Genomic DNA, 19,312 nt, shown 5'->3' with positions numbered 1-19,312 from the left:
AAGGATGCTTCAATTCCGATGTTTAAACTTTTAATTAACAAAAAACAAACTGTTTAAAGCGTAATTTCGAGTTAAGTTTTACATCAGTCGATTCATATTCTCATTCTGATCAAAAGCCCTAAAATATCAATCTGAAATTTGAAAAAAACTTAACGTAGTTAATTTTTTTTAACGGAGGTCCAATGAAAACAAATTGTGTGAAAGTTGGGACCAGTGACGGCTATTTTTAAAGTTGGGATTATTATCGGCCAACTGCACTAAGTTGGGATTATTAAAATCCAATTTTCCTAAATAAATAGATGTACAGACGTCAATGCAGGATGTACAAGCGTCAATGGCCTTAATATCTGAATTCTTCTATTTCTTTTTCATCATATTATGTGATTTTTTTTATTTTTTTTTTAAATTCCACAAAATATTTATTGTCACGGTCACAAAAAAACTTTTTTCACTTTTGAACCTAACACTTTTCAACTTCCTACTTTACTTTGTTTACAAAAATATTTCTTTTTTATTGTACCGTAACGAACGGAACCAATACCATATAGTGCCGGCTTAAATCAAGAGTGGTTGGATCCTATCAATAGGCAAGTTTTACTTCTCCTAATACTATCCCGTTAGAAGTTGAAATAGCCGATAGCACTGTGCTCCCTTGGTCCTGTCTTTTGAGTTTTGTGGATCGTTGTAGTGTATTTTAATGCAATGTTGTAATGTATTTTAATGCACTTAAACCGTCACTAAAAAAATATACAGCAAAACTTGTATGAAATTAAGGGACATATGGACTTTTTTCATGTACTTTTTTGAAGAAAAAAAATGAAGTTTTCTAAAGATATGTTTTTGTTTAAAACTAATCAAAAGTAAAAGAATATTTTCTCTTTTGGCTCTTCAGTAGGTACTTTTCTTCCTGCTAATTGTAACTTTGAATGTATACATGACGCTTATGCACCACATACAAGTGCATTGTGTGGTTCTTACAGTTTTCAATATATTATTGATTCTGAGATGGGTGTGTCCCATTATATCAGATTTGATAAATATGTAGGTAAGCGAAGAGAAACAAAGACAGTTACATAACAAGTACATAACCATATTGTGTATCATATTCAAAGCAATAGGTACAAAGGCATTACGCGGTTTTCAATATGTATTATTGGTTGTGAAACGAATTGTGAAGTTAATCAGATCTCAAATAATAAAACTTTTTGGATATTTCAAATAAGGACCAAGCAAAATATATTTTTAAAACCTTTCAGAAAATTCTCTAATTCTAACTATTATACAAAATTTGACAAAAGTTGGTGATCCAGTCAGTGTTCCAACAATTCAAATTAAATTTATACAGGAAAATGTGCCTTATTTGCAGCTGCATCTTGGTTCAGCATCAAATTGACCTGGAAAAAGGAAACACAATCAAGCATATGGAATCGCAATTAAGCAACAACGTAGGTGGCAAGATTTACGGTTAACGGGTCAAAACAGGTTATGGTTGACCCACAAGCATTTGATAAATATTACCCAACTGGGATAAAACAGACAGAAATCGATTAATTGATGACTAAACGGGTCAGAACTTGTCACCTGTAGTCAATGTTTACTACAGCTTGTGATTGCTAATCATCCATGTTCTTCATGTACTCCTTTGAAAGTTTACTTTCCATTATCAACTGCTGTTCTTTGATGAGTGAATACCCGGATTCAAGTAAAGATTCCACCGTTTGCTGAATAATCAAGTCAAATTACAGTTGAAATCCAAAATTTTTAAAAATTGAGAACTAAATAGCAAAAAGTTAAAGAATTTTAAGGACACAAAATAATCTTTAGTATGGGGTTGTTTGAATGCATATTTTAAAAGTCATGCACTGTTATTGAATAATGCTGACACTTTCAAAATAAACTCAAGTGTTAATTTACTTAGGAAAGTTACGTTTCAACCAAACCACATAATCTAATTTCTTTTCTTCGTTTTCGGCATTTATAAAATGAAACAAGCAACATAAATACTAACTGGATCAGGTAACAAAATTACAAAATTTTACACATATTACCTCTGGGGGTAGTACAAACACAGGGAGATTTTCATCCTTTTTTCGCCTGAGGAGTTTTCTTCCAATAGTTTCAGGACCACCAATATCATTAACCCACTACAAAATTAAATTTAGTGTCAAAATTACTTCTGTAATTAATTACAGTGGTGTAGAAGTGGAAAACCGGGCAGGTTGTTGTCTGTTAAGTTGGGAACGGTTAGGACAGATTTTGGTCGGGTGGGGCCAACCGGCACACAGCACATGAGCACATGCTTTTTGGATTTTCATTTCTTTGTATTTTATAAAAATACCATTGTTTTAATTTAAAAGAAAATGGAATAATGTGTGCATAGGCCATAGGCCACCCAATTAATAAGGGGGAGCATAGTAACTACCTTCAAGATCGAGCTGTCATATGTTCGGGACCTAAGGGCTCCATAAAAGTCCAAGGCTGCCAATAAAAATAATATAATGCATGTCATATAATATACGTATTTTGTGGATCAGAATTGGTTAAAAAGGAAACATGTCAACCTGTTTAAAAGTCGTCAAAAGTATACTCAACTGCAACCTCCTAAATAGTTTTATTTAAAAATTTGGCTTATTAATCTAAGGCAAATGCTTTGGTTGACACTTGAAAATCAATTTGTAACCGGATTAAAACGAAAGGATTATTACTCATGAACTACAAAAATTGGTTTCTTGACCGCTAATTACCAAACACATAGAAGGTGGTTATGAAAAGTTATTTAATAACAACTTTGTAATTATAATTAACTTAATTATGAAATTCAAAAAAGAAATGGCCAGGTAGAGTGTCTGCCAGTCAACCATATCAATCTGTTTCGACATGACTATGAGTGAATTTGACTCAAACTGTTTTGATCCGATACCCAATCTGCACTACCCTCCCATTATGCCACCTACATTGATAATTTTAATCTTCATACAAGGAATTTGATTCAACTGGGTTCTCTTTTACAAGAAACTATTAAAGGTAAGATTAAAATGCATGAGTGATGTAACTTCTACACTGCATTGCAACATCAAAGCATGCAAAAATGATTAATGAGAAGGAAAATGATGTATGGATGTCAAATAAATACATAATGATAATGCAGCATATACCTTGATTAGGAAATGTTTTCACTATGTTTTCAACATCCTTCTTTGACAGACCATCTTTCTCATACATTCTATTCACAATATTTACGATATCATCAAGCGTAGGCTGCCTGCTCCATAAACAATATTTTTAAGAAAACTCTTGAAGAATAGATAGCTTAAAATTTGCATAAAACAGGTAAATAAACTGCAAACTAGAGAATTGATATAATTAACATCACATAGCATTCGTTTTCACTTACAACTGGTCAATTCGGGCTATGTTTTATCTCAGAAGTCTAATGGGCTAAACATGTAATTATAGCTGATATTACAACTTTTATACTCATATTAAACACTAATTATATAAACAAATGTTTTGGTAAAAGATTAGGCAAAAGTAAATGTGTTCCAGAATTTTTGGATAAAAAAAGTGTTTTGGCTGAACGGGACCCGTATCACAATAAGAGCTTGAATTTGGTAATGTTATAACTTAAACATATTAGCATTTAAAGGAAAGGTTAAAACTAAAAAGTAATAACTGCACCAGTAGAACTTATCCATCCGCCCATCACGAACCAGGGGAGCATATAATGTTGAAAAATCATTTCCCGTAACAATAATAGGAATTCTGTTTATAATATCTGTGTCCCGCCAATCTTGTCCAATGCTAACTCTGGTAGGATTATCTGACAAATTCATCAGTGTGCCAACAACTATTTGATTGTTGACAGTCATCTGAGTGTTTCCTGAACAACAATAAAATGAATAAAACTATTGATTTATAAGATTTACAAACATTATGATCTATGATCTGAAATCTGGATTGGTTAAAAAACATAAATAGTATGGAGAGCCAGGAGAGATGATCAGCATAATTTAAGTATTAAATCCAACAAAGGTGAGTTAAATGGAAACTAACGTTACACGATAATTATAATCCAATCAGATTATGCAATCCAATTTAAACTGTAGCTCACCAAATCTACCAAGACCTGCATCGATATCGTTGATCATCAAACAGCTCATTTTCCCCTGAAGAAGCCAAAAGGAAACGGGTCAATTGTCTACAAAGGTAATTCTAATGCATATAACTTCCTAAATATTACTTAGTAATTTTTGTAATCATACTTGACACAATGACTATTTATCAAACATTTAGAAACGTGGGCAAAATAGTGAGGTCAACCCAGTCAAAGTATATAAGTGGCAAATATAAAATAAAGTACAAGCACATGGATATATTAAGAAAGAAAAAGAGGTCAAGCTTCTAACCTGATTTTGAACCAATTGTGATGCGGTACGATACCGATCACGTATCAGTCTTCCTGGTTCTCCTGTATAATCGGAACAAATGCGTTCACAAGTTTACAAAATACGTGCTCTCGATCAGATAAAATACAAAATACGTGAGTTTAATCAGACAAAATGTGTGTCTACTACATTTTTTTTACCAGAAAATAACAAAAAAGCACCCTCACTTGACTCATTCATAAGTAATTGTGTCACAATTGTAATGCATATAATGATATAACCTCCTAAATTGTTTTTTTTTCAAAATCCATTATTAATGCATTCACTTTGCCGTTCAAAAAAAATGCATTCACCTTAGTAAATCATCTTTATTCAAAGATTCAGATTATAATTCTAACAATATTCTTTTTGTAATCATAGTTCGCACATTAATTATTTACTAAACACATCTTACCAGCTCTCTCTGATTCCAACTCTCCAGCAGACATGATCACAGGCAAAATTCCCATAGCCTGAAATATAAGTTCAGTTTGAAATGTTTTTCCTTGACCTTTTCCTCCCCAAACGCCTGTTAAAAAAAACACAGCTCTTATATAAAAGAATGTATAACAGATTTTACAGATAATTAAAATGCATGCTACATCTAATAACATAATAAGCGTGACGCGAAAGGAATCAGTCATATAGAAAAGGCAACCTAAATCAGCCCGTTAATAACTAACAGGTCAAAATTGCACCTCTAATAAAAACGAACCTGTTATGATCATTTTTCTAATACATTCTCTCTTAGACTAGAACTTTAAAGGATATTTACCTAGAATCAATGGAACATTGGTATTAAGAAGATGCGCAAGATAGTTCTTCACAATGTGGACCACTGCACAAGTAAATACATAAGCAGAAAGGAAACCACAGGAACCAACGATTTATGATCAGAGAAGTATCATTAAGAAAACAGTATGTCTGAATGTAACTTGATGTTGGCAATGTTCGTTAAGTACTCCGTAAGAGTATTTAATATAATGTTACAGTGGTTTTCGAGTGAAACGTTCAGTGTCTTGAGTAGTGCTAGATCAACAGAACTTACCAACTTTATCCTGTAAAATAAAACAAATGACAAAACGTTAATCAAGAAAATACAGTATCACTTGTTCATTGATTAAACATATATACCATGAAAGCTGGAGCAATGTAATAATCACCCTGGAGGTATTCAAAAGACCTGGTTACTTTTTGACGGTAATCAAACACAATATCAGCTGCAATGCGACAAGAATGAAAAATTATCATTAATGGACCAGTGTCACAGTGTGAATATCAATATGAAACATGCACTATCTTAGATGAAAAAATTCTTCTATTTTGTTCTTATCATAAAAAAAAACACTAATAAAATTAGGGGCAATCACAAGCTACCTTCCTTCAATAAAGCACTATCTTAGATAACGAATTTGAATAGTTTACACATAATTTAGCAAATTTTGATTTTTGGTCAAATTTGCCAAATAGTATTATAACATATTAGAACATCGTCAACAGCAAGTTTGCAATTGCTATCCGTCTGATGTGGCTTGAGCAAACAAGAAGTAGCCAGACGAGCATTAATGTGGAAGAAGTCCATCCGGTAAAGTTCCGGGCCTGCAGACCTCCAGCGGATGAGAGTGTTGACTCCACACACACACAAACAATATTATACATACACTATATAATTTTTATATTTTTAATGGGGTTTGTTGTTGTGGAAGAAAATAGGTGTTTGTGAAGGAAGTTTAGAGTCCGAGTTGGAGCTCATGTGGCGGTTTGTGAAGGTTTGTTGTTCTGGCGCTCTAAGTATAAGATTTATCCTCAAAGTGTCTCTATGGTTTGCTAGAACATAATGTCTTTTCACCTAAAATTGATGCTTCCTTCATACATTTTATCTCTAAGAATTCAAATTCATAGACTGTATCGCCAAACAGGCAATAAACAATATTCCAGCCCTAATTTCATGACCTCAAACCACAATCTAGGAAATCCGAATAGAAATAGACAAATCAAACACTGAATTGCATACATTATTACTAAAGGCATAAAACAGAAACGAGGACGACGTACAGTCCTTGCCGAGGAAGTTTCCGGTGAAGAGGTCATCAACAACACCAGCCCTAGCACCAACGGTTATATTCAAGTTATCGGACTCTTTACCAAGCCTGTACAAGTAATCATTTCCTTCGGCATCCTTCGTCTCCCATGACGACTGCTCCGACAGTCTCTTCTTCTTCTTCTCACCGCCAACTGATCCGCCGTCCTCACTGGAAGTAGCGATTGATCGGACAACAAACGGTGAACATTTATGAACTGACAGAGAAGATGATGATGTTTTGGAGTTGAATTTGGGGCATTTGGTTAGGATTAATGATGTGAGATCGGTGGTGTTGAAGTTGCAATAAACCGCCATTGATTTAGAATCTGTTTCCTCGATCGACGGAGATTAATCCATTATGGTCGTTGGCGTTATCGTTATAAAATCAGTTTGGAGCACTTGGCGCCACATACACTACAAGTGCTGCTGGCATTATTATTCTTTTCTTTTTCTTTAACCCATATTGGTCGACAATGGGTCGACCCAAGGTTCGCTATGGCTTAGATGTGTAAATGAGCTGAACCGAGCTTGAATGGAAACGGTTTGTAAATAGGATAATTTTGAGCTAGTTTCTTTAAGCTACGAGTTTTAACTATAAGCTATTTTAACAATATAAACTTATAATTGACAAGTGGACACAAATTAGTAATGTATATAATTATTGCATTTACAAATTGTTAAATCCAGCTTTGTTTTCAACAAAAATTATATCGAAATATCAAGAAAAAATATAAATACAAGTATACGATTGCTGAAGAAGGAAATTCGGATACATGTGAGAAATCTGGATACAAATGATACAATATTCACATACTTCAATAATGTGACACAATCCATGAATTTTCTTGCCTTAATCAACAATTTACATGCAACAAAGAAGCCGATAGCCCTATCACAGGAAGAGGGCTCTCCGTATGACCACCCTTTGACGTAAGAATCGGTACTTGGCTCTTGATCTTAATATAAGTATTGAAGTTTTAGTATGAGTGAGAATGAGAGTGAAAACGTACCTAAGTCTTTCGATGTCTTCCTATTAATAGTAGAGGAACTGGGTTGATGTCATTGCTATCATCTATTGTCACTGGTCTCCATACCTAGTGAAACAACCAACTCGATTGATAACAACATCCTTAATTCTTATTGGACAACACAAATATTCCTTTTGTCTCCTTGCGATCCACGTTCTTATGACGTCACGTTAGGTTAGTCCATCGGGTCAATTCATTTGAGTGGTTGTGTAGAAGGTTATCAAACAAGTTGGTCTAGTTCAAATTTTCAAATAGCACTGATTTTAAAATATATGGTTATTCATTAAAATGTAAATTAAATGAATAAAGGTGTTCGGGCACAATTCGACTTAAAATCGTGTTCCTTGTAGCTACTTAGGTTGCAACCCTATCAATAATGAGAGAGAGAGAGAGAGAGTCAAAACATTTCGTTTTATTTTTAAAGTTTTATTTCTTTACTTCATCAATCTCCATAGTGTTGGGAATAAATCTACATAATGGTTAATGATTTTTAAGGGACATTTCATGCACATCATCATCACCACCACTTTGTTTAGCAATAAATAAATAAGTATTAAAAAAAACCATATGTAATGGTTAATAGTTAATACCATTAATGCTCTTCAATCATTATCATTTCAAGTCATATATGACGTTATTATAGAAATACTCATGCCCCCCCCCCCCCCCCCCCTATAATGCTTATGGGTTGTGGTGTATGACCTTTATCCACCCTTAAAATGCCACATTAAAGATGATATAATATTAAAGACATGCCACGTTACAGATGGAATAATATTAAAGACATTGTAGTATTGTTATTTCACAAACTTAAAAATGTAATGTTGTATCATGTAAAATTATTACATGTAAAATTTAGATTCTTTTTTATATAAATATAAAGGAGTGAGAAATTAATTTGGAACCATAGTCGTTAGCTTTGCTCGTAAGTCCTTACGTAGAATTTTTCCTGGTTGAGATTTCGGGATCGTGTCAACAAAGAACACCCGCTTAATCCTCTTGTAGTATACCACCTGCAAATCATAAAGAGTCAAGGTTCGGGTATTTGTTCTTCTATTTTTATTCCGTGTACGTTGGGTGATTATGATGTAACAACGTAATATATGAAATATGACATAATTTCTTAGTATCTTATATTCACGTTACACAAAGATAAATTAACAAGTAGATTACATAGATGGCCTCTCAAGTTTAATCTTTCTCACCGACTAACATTAAAAATTATTAAACCTAAATGAAATGATAATTTGCCCCTTTATTTTAAAATATAATCTAACATGGCTTTCTAGGCCTCTACATAACCATCCTCACCACACTATCAACTATCTTCGACTATTTATCTGATATTTGTAGCTAACATAATACAACGTGATATCAAAATGTTAATCGAAACTGCACAACCATTTGGACAAACCGTACTTGTCAAATTTCTTGCACCATAAACGAGAAATAACCGAACAATGGGTTGATGATATGACTTTTAGTTTTATTTCATTTCAAAATTATTTAAGTATTTTAATTTTAATTAATAAAATGTGTGCTCATTTACTATCTTAACCTTAATTAAAAATAATAATGAACTTTACTTATGTGAAACTAGGCCGGTGCCCTTAAATTAGGTTTATTTGGGTTGAAGTGAGGTGACTGGTTAGTAGTGTAAGTGTTGTGGGTTTTAAGGAAGTGCATCTCCCACCCTAAATAAATCCTTACTAAAAAGTTACCTGCTTGGAGATGAATTGCTTGACTTCGTCTTCCGTGACCGTGACGCTACTTAATTTTACGACAAAAGCAACAGGAACCTCACCAGCGTTCTCGTCTGCCATTCTATAAATCAAGTATTTATAAATCATAAACCCTAAATGTTGAACTTTAAAGATTAAACACTTACCGAACAACGGCAGCATCAGATATATAAGGATGCAACAACAATAAGGCTTCAAGCTCAGCAGGAGCAACTTGAAATCCTCTATACTTGATCAATTCCTTCAACCGATCAACAATGAAAACTTCATCATCGTCATCAATGTACCCGATGTCTCCGGTATGCAACCAACCGTCTATGATTGTTTTCTCAGTTGATTCCAGATCGTTCAGGTAACCTATCAATGTTCATCAACGGAAATTTTGTTTATTCTTTAACTACAAGTATTCAGAAATCTACAATATTCGAATTGCAACAAACCTTTCATGATTTGATCACCACGAATGCAGAATTCACCGTGTTGATTCCGAGGAAGAGACACACCGGTGTCTGGATTGATGATCTTCATCTCAGCGTTACGGACAACTGTGCCGCACGCTCCTGGTTTGATTTCGAATGGGTGTTTAGCGAAAGCCAAACACATTGCTAGCACTGGTCCTGCTTCCGTCATCCCGTACCCCTATAATCACACATAGATAATGCTATAAATAGTAACCATTACAAGATATGGTGCTTGTCTCAGATAAATCTTTTATGATAGAGTTCTCTTGTTTGAGCTATAACATATTATTACGTACACTTTAGTTGTCGATTACCTGTCCAAGCTTAGCATTGGGGAACTTCATCCTAACTATGTCTTCAAGCTCTTTCCCTAACGGCGCCGCGCCAGACATCACCATTCGTACCGACGATAGATCATACTTATCAACAATATCTTCATTTTTCGCTATCGCTAAAACAATCGGCGGCACGAGCGGTCCAATAGTCACTCGATACTTCTGAATTAACTCTAGAAACAAAACGATATCGAATTTCTGCATTATAACAATAGCCGCACCCACACGTAATCCGTACAACAATATCGAAAACGAGTATATGTGAAACAACGGCAAGACGCACATTACCACATCCTCACTCCGAATCCATATGTTAGGGTTTTCACCATCTACCAACTGCGCTACTCCCGTCACGAGTCCCTTGTGAGTCAACATGACTCCTTTTGGCAGCCCCGTGGTCCCAGAGGAATACGGCAAAGCAACAACGTCGTTTGGCGATATCTCAACCTTAGGTAGGTCATTCTCGTCGCCCGAAGTTAATTCCGAGAAGTGAACACATCCTTCAGGTGCCGAATCGATGCAAACGACACCAATTGAATTCTCCATCGCGAATTGTTTTACCTAAAAGGAAATAATCAATATATTAATTAGTTATTTGCATTATTAATTGTTATGATTAACTTGATTACAAATCACCCCTATTAATAACTCCATAATCCTTAACCCATACAATTCTTTATTAGACTTTAGGAGAAAAAATAACTTAAAAACTTTTAGGTTTGTAAATACGACAACTATGTCCCTATACTTACACAAGATTTACACTAACATCACCTTGGTGAAATTTGCGGATTGAGTGATGATTATTTTGGCGCCCGAGGCTTTAGCTTGCTTGACAAACTCGTCGGAGGTGTAGAACGGATTGGCCATGGTGGATACGGCGCCGATGAAGGAGGCGCCGATGAACGAGAAGACGAATTCCGGCGAGTTTGGGAGGAATATCATGATGACGTCACCTTTGTTGATTCCGAGTTTGTGAAAGGCGGAACCGACTTTTCGAGAGGTGAGGTACACGTCAGCGAAGGTGTAGTTATGATGAGTTGAGCCGTCGATCAAACACGGGCGGTGAGCGTGTTTTGAAATGTTTTGGAAGCAGTAGGAGTGTAGAGGGAGGTGGTTGGGTATATCGATGTCCGGCAGCTTTGATCGGAAAATGAACTCCGGTTTAGGCTCCATTGGAAAATATGAAGAAGAAATGGGTGAGTGAGTATTGCTTGCTATTTGCTAATGAGGAAAGTGTTTATATGGGTGTTGTGGTCTTTGGCGGGAGTTGGTGGAGGAGGAACAAATAAATTTAAAAAAATGAAAAAACGTTTACAAACCGAAACGAAGGATATACGAATAGGACCATTCCATCAATTTACATGTTGAATTTGAACCCACACATTTTCCTATATTAGACATCCCAAAAGAAATTAGAAAACTAAGCACTTTCAAAATCTCCCACTAGGCCACTACCTTCTCCACCTTAGTCGCTTTTCCATTAAACACCATATCGTTTCTCTCCTTTCATAAACACCACTCTTTGACTCTAGATCATCCCTGAGAATTAACTCTTCGCAGTTTATAATCTCTAATATTCCATACTCGATTGCTATCATTGTCAACCCGCTAAGTTTTTTTTTGGGCATGTGAATCGTAAATAAGATTTCAATAACAACAATTTCGAAAAACTCATTTTTGCAGATGTGTGTTCGAAGTCGACTTTGTTGCGTATCATGCCTATTCCCTTGTTTTATTTATTTAATATTTAACTTTTATTAATTAGTTAAAATTAATGGTTTTTTTTTTCAATTTTTAATGAACCTGTAAGTCTTTGGGTAATCTAAAAAAAGTGGGTATGAAAGTTGTTTGAGGATTATAAAAATAGTGAAAGTATAAGCGTCCGAGTATTCTATATATAACATCGGGAATTTAAAATTTATTGTGCCTTCGAAAATTGTGCTCCGACCGGACGCCCAAATGGCACCCTTAGAGCCACCCATGTTGTGGCTAAACAAACAACATGAAACACCTTCGTCTTTATTTTCGGGAACTTTGTATATTTGTGCAACCCAATATGTCGCGAAAACTAAAAACAAAATATGTGGAATTTTAATCCATAATGCCCTTGCAACAGGGCCGGCCCATAGGGGTGGCGGGGTGGTCGACGGCCATAGGCCCGAATATCTTTTTTTTTTTAAATATATTTATTTTTATTAAAAACAATATGTGTATTTAATGTTTAAACTCAATTGCATGACCACTAGCTTGGTCTAGTGGTAAATGAGTATTGCTCTTAACCAAAAGGTTATGGGTTCTAATCTCATTTGAGACATTTTTTAGTCCTATTTTTATACAAAATTTTTTTTAAATAACCCAAATTATAACCAGGTAAACCCATATAAAAATTTAATTGTTTGAACCAACAAAATATGCCTTTTAAATTAAGGGCCAAAAAAATTTTCGCCTTCGGCCCAAAACTCTTTTTATTTTCTCGGAGCGGGGCCTGCCTTGCAATACCGATTGCGCCGATTCACACGATATAAACAAATGCTCAATTGTCTCATTCGTTCCTCCGCACGCGGGCAGGGAAGGCTCAGAAGTTGTGCGAGCCGCACCATCGGCCAGGGCATATAAGTTTCGGGGGCACTATCTTTTTTTATACATATTACATATATATATGTGTGTGTGTGTGTGTTAAAAATAAGGTTATTTGCAATGATTTATGAAATAATAACATGCTCAGAATAGTTTCTACTTATAATAAATGGGTCGATAAAAGTTTTATCCATATACGCTAGGGTAGGGCTGGCAATTCGTGTCTTAACAGGTAAGAAGCGACGCGCGTAACAAAAATATAAAACATGAATACAACTCGTTTAACTACTTTATATGTCATGACTATAAGACAATTTTAAATTTTGTGTACCAATAAAGGAAAATAATGGAGTCCAGCCTACTAATTTCAGTTATTTAAGAAAATAAAAAAATCACATACCGCACTTTTTTGATTAACAGGTCTTATCGTGTCTTAAACAGGTACCCAATTGCCAGCCCTACGCAAGGGTTGTGCATGGGTCGGTTTGGGGCGGTTTTTGGCCAAACCTATAACCATAACCGATATAGCGGTTAATAGATAACCATAACCATAACCGACCCATCATAGCGGTTTCGGTTAATCGGTTTTAACGAGTCGGTTATGGGTCGGTAAACCGTGATTAAAATAAGCAATCCTTCCTTATGATTGCGAACACTGAATAGCCGCTAATTGTATTGTGAAATTCAAATATATTTTCTTTTTTTTTACTGCAATTTATGGAAGATACATATCTAATTGACATATTAAATAATTGAAATGGAAATTTAGATCAACAATTATGGAACATAAGAATGAATATGGTAACCAATATCACCCATATTATTATTATTGGCCTAAATGTTAGTAGGTGTGGAGAACTTTTTTCTGTAATGGACTAACGGCAATAAGTGTAAAAGTTACATAAATGGGGCGGTTTAGTTATGGCGGGTTTGGAATTAACATTACCCAAAACCGACCCATATTTGGCGATTTTCAAAAATTCATTAAACCCCCCATCGGTTATATCGGTTAAAATCGGTTCGGTTATGTCGGTTATGGTTTGGTTTGCGGTTATTACGGTTAATTTGCTCACCCCTAATATACGCTAGCGAATAAAATTTTTTCGTTAAGGCCTATGGGCCTTTTTATTTTGGCTCGGCCGATGTATTTAAATATTTCTCGGAGACGGCCCTGCACACAAGGCAAAAACAAAACCAGATTAATGTTTCTTTTGGTCAAGGATGCCAATATTGGAATCCTTTCTGGTTCAACTCGCCATGCTAAAATACCATCCTTGATCGGAATCAATTATTCCACCCAAAGTTGTAACTTGGTTCTAACTTTAATTTACTGTCCAGTATTGAGTTTAGACATGGTTCACGACTCAAAACTTGCTTGAATAAACTCGTTCAAAACCAGCTCATTTACCAACTAGTTCATTGTTTATAGGACTGTAAATGAACCATGTACACTGTACAGGAACAAAGGCAGAAGTTTGTATAGTCCTTGACCATCAACAATGGTTTTCAATCACTTTCAGTCGTTATATTTCAACAAGTTACTCCATGTTATAAAATATATTTTATTAAGAATGGGTCATAAAATAACTTGTTTCCTTTAAACTTCTATATTTTAATATTAAATTAATAAAATAGTTATGTAAATTTGTATTGGTGGGACGGAGTCTTCTTGATTAATCAAGCTCACTTGAGAAGATTTTCTACTTTTACCAACCTACCAAAAAACTATAAAGTCTTTAAGTTCTCCTCAAATTCACACTATAAATCTATAAAAATAGATAAATTGAAATACTTTTATCTGTTTCATATTTGTTCGGACATGGTCAAAGTAATTGTACAAACATAATTAGAATGACAATAGCCCTACGTAATTTACCAAAAACGAATATGATTTGTTTGATAGTATGGATGATAGGTGGACAGTGATCGTTGCGGTTTTGTAGGTTGATCCAGACATCCAGTGAATTACTCTTTCTTGTGTAAAATTCATAAAAAATTTTCAAAAGAAAATATGTCTTTTGATTTATCTTAACTTCTTTCAAAACCAAAATTCCCGTACCACCTTTGAAAGATTGATTATGATCATGATCACAAAGTACGTAAATGAATTTAGACCAAATTTTGGATTTCATCACTAAAAATTGCATGGTTGGTCCCACCTACCATTTTTTCTCTTTCTTAACGGTTTTATCGGTTATGTAAAATGATTATTGTGTCCTTGTTAAAAATAACACTTGACCTCTTTAATATTTTACCATTTTAAAAATTGCAGTTTAGCGCCTTATATAAACAAGTGGATTCTAAGATGAACTAAAGTTTGAATAACTATTGACAAGTCAAGTTCTAGATGCAGAAATAAAGCAAAAAATACGTCAAGCTTGAGTCTAAAATCTTGTAAGCTAAACAAGCCGAACTTGATCCTACACTATACTTATTGATAGTTTGACACCCCTATAGGTAGAGGTGCAAAAGAAACCCAAAAAACTAGACTTGAAAAAAAAAACTCAGAACCGGTATTTTTAATACCCGAACCAGTTCCTAACCCTACCTGTAGGGTATGCATTTAAGAACCAAAACCCGTACCCGGAACCGGACCCGATTTATACCCAGTCTTACCCGAAAGCTGGAACCGGTTCACCCGGAATTGGGTTTTCCAATACCTGAAACTGGGTTTTTCAAATACCTGATCTATACCAGAAATTACCTGAAAAATACTTGAAAAAGACCCAAAAAAATACCCCTACGAAGTGCAACCTCTTAAAAAACTAAGTCTATACCCGGAAAAAAATCCGAAAAAACCTAAAAGTAGGGTTTTGTCAATACCCGAAAATTGGGTATTCAAATAACTGGTTTTATAATACCCGGTTCTATACCCGACCCGAACCCGATGCATAGTGTATGATTTTTAAAGGCAATACCCGTAACCAAACCCGACCCGAGTATAACACCCGATTTCTCAATACCCCGGGTATTGAAAACCCAGTTTGTGCACCTCTACCTCTACCTCTACCTCTACCCGTAGACAGTGATTGGTTTGTGAGTGAGGGTTTAGGTGGGTGAAATCTTGCAAGGGTCTAGCTGTGGAGCTGGTGAAGTGTCTCAGCGAATCTGATTGTGTCAAGGTAATTATGTCAATTCTATTGTTTCGGTATAATATCATGAGGAGGATCATGCTCCTCTATTTCTATTAGATGAGTAATGGATGATGATCTGCTTCTGTTATTATACTTACACCTTTATATTTTAATTCGGAGGATTTCATTTTCTGCTGAGGGAGCTTAACAATTGATCATGTTAATAATAAGAAATCAATAACGGTTGGTTTATGTTACACTCACATGTAACTGTTAGGTTGTAAGGGTAAAACAGAACGTACACTTGGTTAATAGGTTGCTGTCCTATCTCAACTAGATTGATCAGACACTCCCAAGTTAGGACATAACTTGCAACTCGTGTTGGCCTTATCAAATAGATTGAGCTTCAACGGTTGTAGTTTGAGTGGGAGCAATCCAAAGGCGTGGGAAGTTTGTAGGAATTGGATTTCGTATGTCTTGGATATCTTTGTAAGTCGTGTATATCGCTTTCAGATTAAAGTATTTCGTGGGTACACGAAATAGATAATCGGTTAAGGCAGAAAATGTATTTTAAAGAACGAGATGTTCCTTTCTGTGGAAACGAAGTTGTAAAATCTGTATTGAAATCAGACCAGATGAGAACTACATATAGGGTCGAACCATCACATTAAGTATGTTAAATCGTTACAACCCTTTGTGAAGAGGTATGATAGTTGGGGTGTAACAAATAACAATTATAACGGCCTTGCACAGTTATTAGTTGCAGTCAGTAACATTGCTTAGAGTTGCCACTAAGCATAGTTATTACTTTAAGTTGTCACTGATACATTGTTGTAACTGTTGCCCATTTGCTAAAGCTTCACAGTTGCAGCTGATGACCAGTTGCCGCTGATCATCAGTTCTTACTGAATTTGTAGTGATTGCCATCGACCTAGGTTGTTGCTGATCTTTAGTTACCACTGATGATAGCAATTTGTAGTGATTATCAGTCACTTTTGAAGATTAGTTTTTCTCCATCCATAGTTCCATACAGAATTGATGCACATTCATGACCCCGGCCAGGGATGTTGGCCCCTAGTTAATAAATAAACCAACATAATATTAACTAAACTTATAGTTATCTAAGAACTAGTTATTAATAAACCAACATAAGTAATTAAGGAAACTAAACCAAAACCGAAAATTGCATGACTTGTTACCCAAGAACTTTCGCATAAGGAAACACTAGTTCTGAAAATTGCATTTTCACCCTCATTTCTCAAGTGGATCCATTCATGAAAGGTAAGGGCCAGCGAGATTTACGTGGTTGGTGACGCTTAGGTGAGGTGGGGTTAACAAGTTTTTTTTAGTGTAGGTTGAATCAGGTCGTGCAAGTTGACCCAAAACACTTTTGTCCAAAGTTTTAATTTTTTGAGTAATGGATTAATGCATTGAATATGATTATGACTAAATAGTTCTAAATAATCATTTAATATTTTGAGGAAAGTGAATTTGGTCCTCTATTTAGCCTACTTTAACTAGTTTAAGATAGAATGCTTGTCATTTTAGCTGATGTATTGGTCTTTGCAAGAGCAATAACTAGAACTTGTTTTGCAGGTTGAGAACCGTTCTTTTAGAGTGTGTGCTAAAGAGAAAAGCCCTTTAATTTCTAGTGAATGTGTTGGTCTCAGAGAAACATATTTTAATTGCAAGAGAGGCCAGGTATAATTTTCATTCAGCCTTATAACTTATTATACTTATTGCTTTTTCATTGAATATATATCACCGACCTTAAAGAAATTACGTTTTTACAACCTTACATTGTTGTTTCTCGTGTTTACTAAAACTAAGCAAAGAGATTGACTAAATTTAAATGACTAAAATGCCATTATAGCTCAAAATCAAGTAATTTGATTTATAATAATAACCTGTGGCTGTGGATTCAGTATGAATGAAAATTTATCTTTATAAAGGCAGTATGAAAAATAATCTTTATAAACATGAAAAAGAGTCGGGTCAGGTCGACTCATCGGCTTCTTTTTAATGGTATAAGTAATTATCTAAAGCATAACAGTGCAAAACCTGCACTACTACTTATGCTATATATATATTTTAAATAAACAGTTGATGAGGTTGTAGCCTTTTAGGCAGTTAATCACATTTTAGGGAGCCATCTACCATATGATCCATTTCTTTTTGGGCTTAGTTTGGGAATGTGACCCGTTTGAGACAGACAAAATATAGTCTATACGCATTGAACCGTTTGCTAACCGAATTTTAGATTCATCTTATTTATTATGCCAACGATATTGGGCTTTCTTGTTGCAGGTTGACATGAGAGCAAGGATTCGAGGGAATAAAGGCTACTAAATGGTTTTTTAGAATGACTCTAGATTGCCAAAACGTTTTTGCAACAAATTTCTTACTGTCGGTCATCCGAGATTGCAGCAACTAATGATTTAGGTTCCTGCTGGTGAACTTTTGTGTAACGTGCCCTGGTTTATGTAATATGATTGGATTTATTTGATGAATAAATAGAGTCAAGCCATATAATATAAATGTATATACATTTATTTAACACTTAGTGAGAAGAACGCGATGAAAACACCTGAACAAAATCCAGAAATCCATGTTATAACATTTACCATATACAGCCATAAGATTAAATTATGCATATTTCAATTGTAGGGACTAGTTAAACCTATATAAATCCAATTACTTTGACGTTATTACTTAGTTTAACACGGTTATATTCCACGAGGGTGGAAGGAGAGAATGTTTGATCATTTGAAACCATGTTTAATCAATTCGGCCCTAGTCAGTTTTTGTTATTCAGATTGGTATTTTAGCCCGCATTCGTGTGACACAACGTGCAGGTAACATTTTGTAGCTTCTGCCAAATTTTGAGAATTCATAAGTTTTTCAAGTCAAGTTTTTAGTAACTTATTGGATACATTAAACATCATCAGTTTTAAGAAATCATGGACTCTATTAATAAAACCCACTTAAAAACTAGAGAAATTTTGGCCAGGCCGGCCAGTATGGCCAGTATACGTTTCTGATTCTAGCTTTTCGAAATGTGGACCGGTATTACCTAATTGTTAAATTTCTTTATAAACAGGATCAATTTGACACTATTGATTTGACAAACACTGAGAGAGATTGTTAAACTCGTATTACCTACAATTTGGAGGTTTGTTTGTTTGTTTGTTTGGTTTTGTGATTTTTTTTAATAAAACAGGTTGTGGTGTTTGAATTTATTTACAGAATTCTTGCCTGAATTGCACTCTTTGGTTCTTACTAATAATAGGCTTGATGACACAATAGCTATATGTTTTTCATCATAGGGCTTTTTCCTCTTCCCAAACTATAGAGTGAAATGAATGTTGTAGAAATAATGACCGGAAGAGGTCGGTTTTCATCTTATGCTACCCAGTATCTGCTTATTACTTAGTAGTAGAAAACAGTATTCGAGTGCTTTTTTGGGTAAGATACAAATGGAGGGTGACATGAGGAGAAAAAACAAACTTAGTGGGTGACCCTGCTATTGTATCTGATTTGTTTTTGCTCGATGACACTAAAATTACCAACAAATGTTGATATACG

The 19,312-nt window shown here is 34.8% G+C and overlaps 3 protein-coding genes across 3 annotated transcripts; 1 reads left to right on the top strand and 2 right to left on the bottom strand.

The window, feature by feature from the left end:
* Window positions 1-1,268: 1,268 nt before the first annotated feature.
* Window positions 1,269-6,975, bottom strand: LOC143586910 (ribulose bisphosphate carboxylase/oxygenase activase, chloroplastic-like). Its single transcript, XM_077068357.1, has 13 exons — window positions 6,480-6,975; window positions 5,559-5,644; window positions 5,473-5,482; window positions 5,200-5,262; window positions 4,840-4,953; window positions 4,407-4,468; window positions 4,112-4,166; window positions 3,679-3,880; window positions 3,156-3,262; window positions 2,423-2,478; window positions 2,049-2,144; window positions 1,585-1,721; window positions 1,269-1,396 (listed from the first exon to the last, which is right to left on the bottom strand). Exons 1-12 carry the CDS (start codon window positions 6,820-6,822, stop codon window positions 1,614-1,616), a joined length of 1,302 nt encoding a protein of 433 aa, XP_076924472.1. The 5' UTR covers window positions 6,823-6,975; the 3' UTR covers window positions 1,269-1,396; window positions 1,585-1,613.
* Window positions 6,976-8,405: 1,430 nt separating this feature from the next.
* Window positions 8,406-11,324, bottom strand: LOC143586909 (4-coumarate--CoA ligase 2-like). The gene is made up of 6 exons (XM_077068356.1): window positions 10,848-11,324; window positions 10,053-10,634; window positions 9,718-9,916; window positions 9,424-9,634; window positions 9,257-9,359; window positions 8,406-8,548 (listed from the first exon to the last, which is right to left on the bottom strand). Exons 1-6 carry the CDS (start codon window positions 11,247-11,249, stop codon window positions 8,429-8,431), a joined length of 1,617 nt encoding a protein of 538 aa, XP_076924471.1. The 5' UTR covers window positions 11,250-11,324; the 3' UTR covers window positions 8,406-8,428.
* A 3,180-nt stretch (window positions 11,325-14,504) lies between these two features.
* Window positions 14,505-18,454, top strand: LOC143586913 (uncharacterized). Its single transcript, XM_077068359.1, has 4 exons — window positions 14,505-14,520; window positions 15,699-15,775; window positions 17,324-17,428; window positions 18,035-18,454. The coding sequence occupies exons 1-4, from the start codon at window positions 14,505-14,507 to the stop codon at window positions 18,074-18,076; spliced, it is 240 nt and encodes a 79-aa protein (XP_076924474.1). The 3' UTR covers window positions 18,077-18,454.
* Window positions 18,455-19,312: the final 858 nt, after the last annotated feature.

The sequence above is a fragment of the Bidens hawaiensis genome, unplaced genomic scaffold (assembly GCF_021521415.1).
Source record: "Bidens hawaiensis isolate Kalapana, Puna unplaced genomic scaffold, B.hawaiensis_p1.1 tig00035045_1, whole genome shotgun sequence".
NCBI classification, from domain to species: domain Eukaryota; kingdom Viridiplantae; phylum Streptophyta; class Magnoliopsida; order Asterales; family Asteraceae; genus Bidens; species Bidens hawaiensis.
Note: the sequence above shows the minus strand (reverse complement) of the source record. Positions and strands in the feature narration are given on the sequence as shown.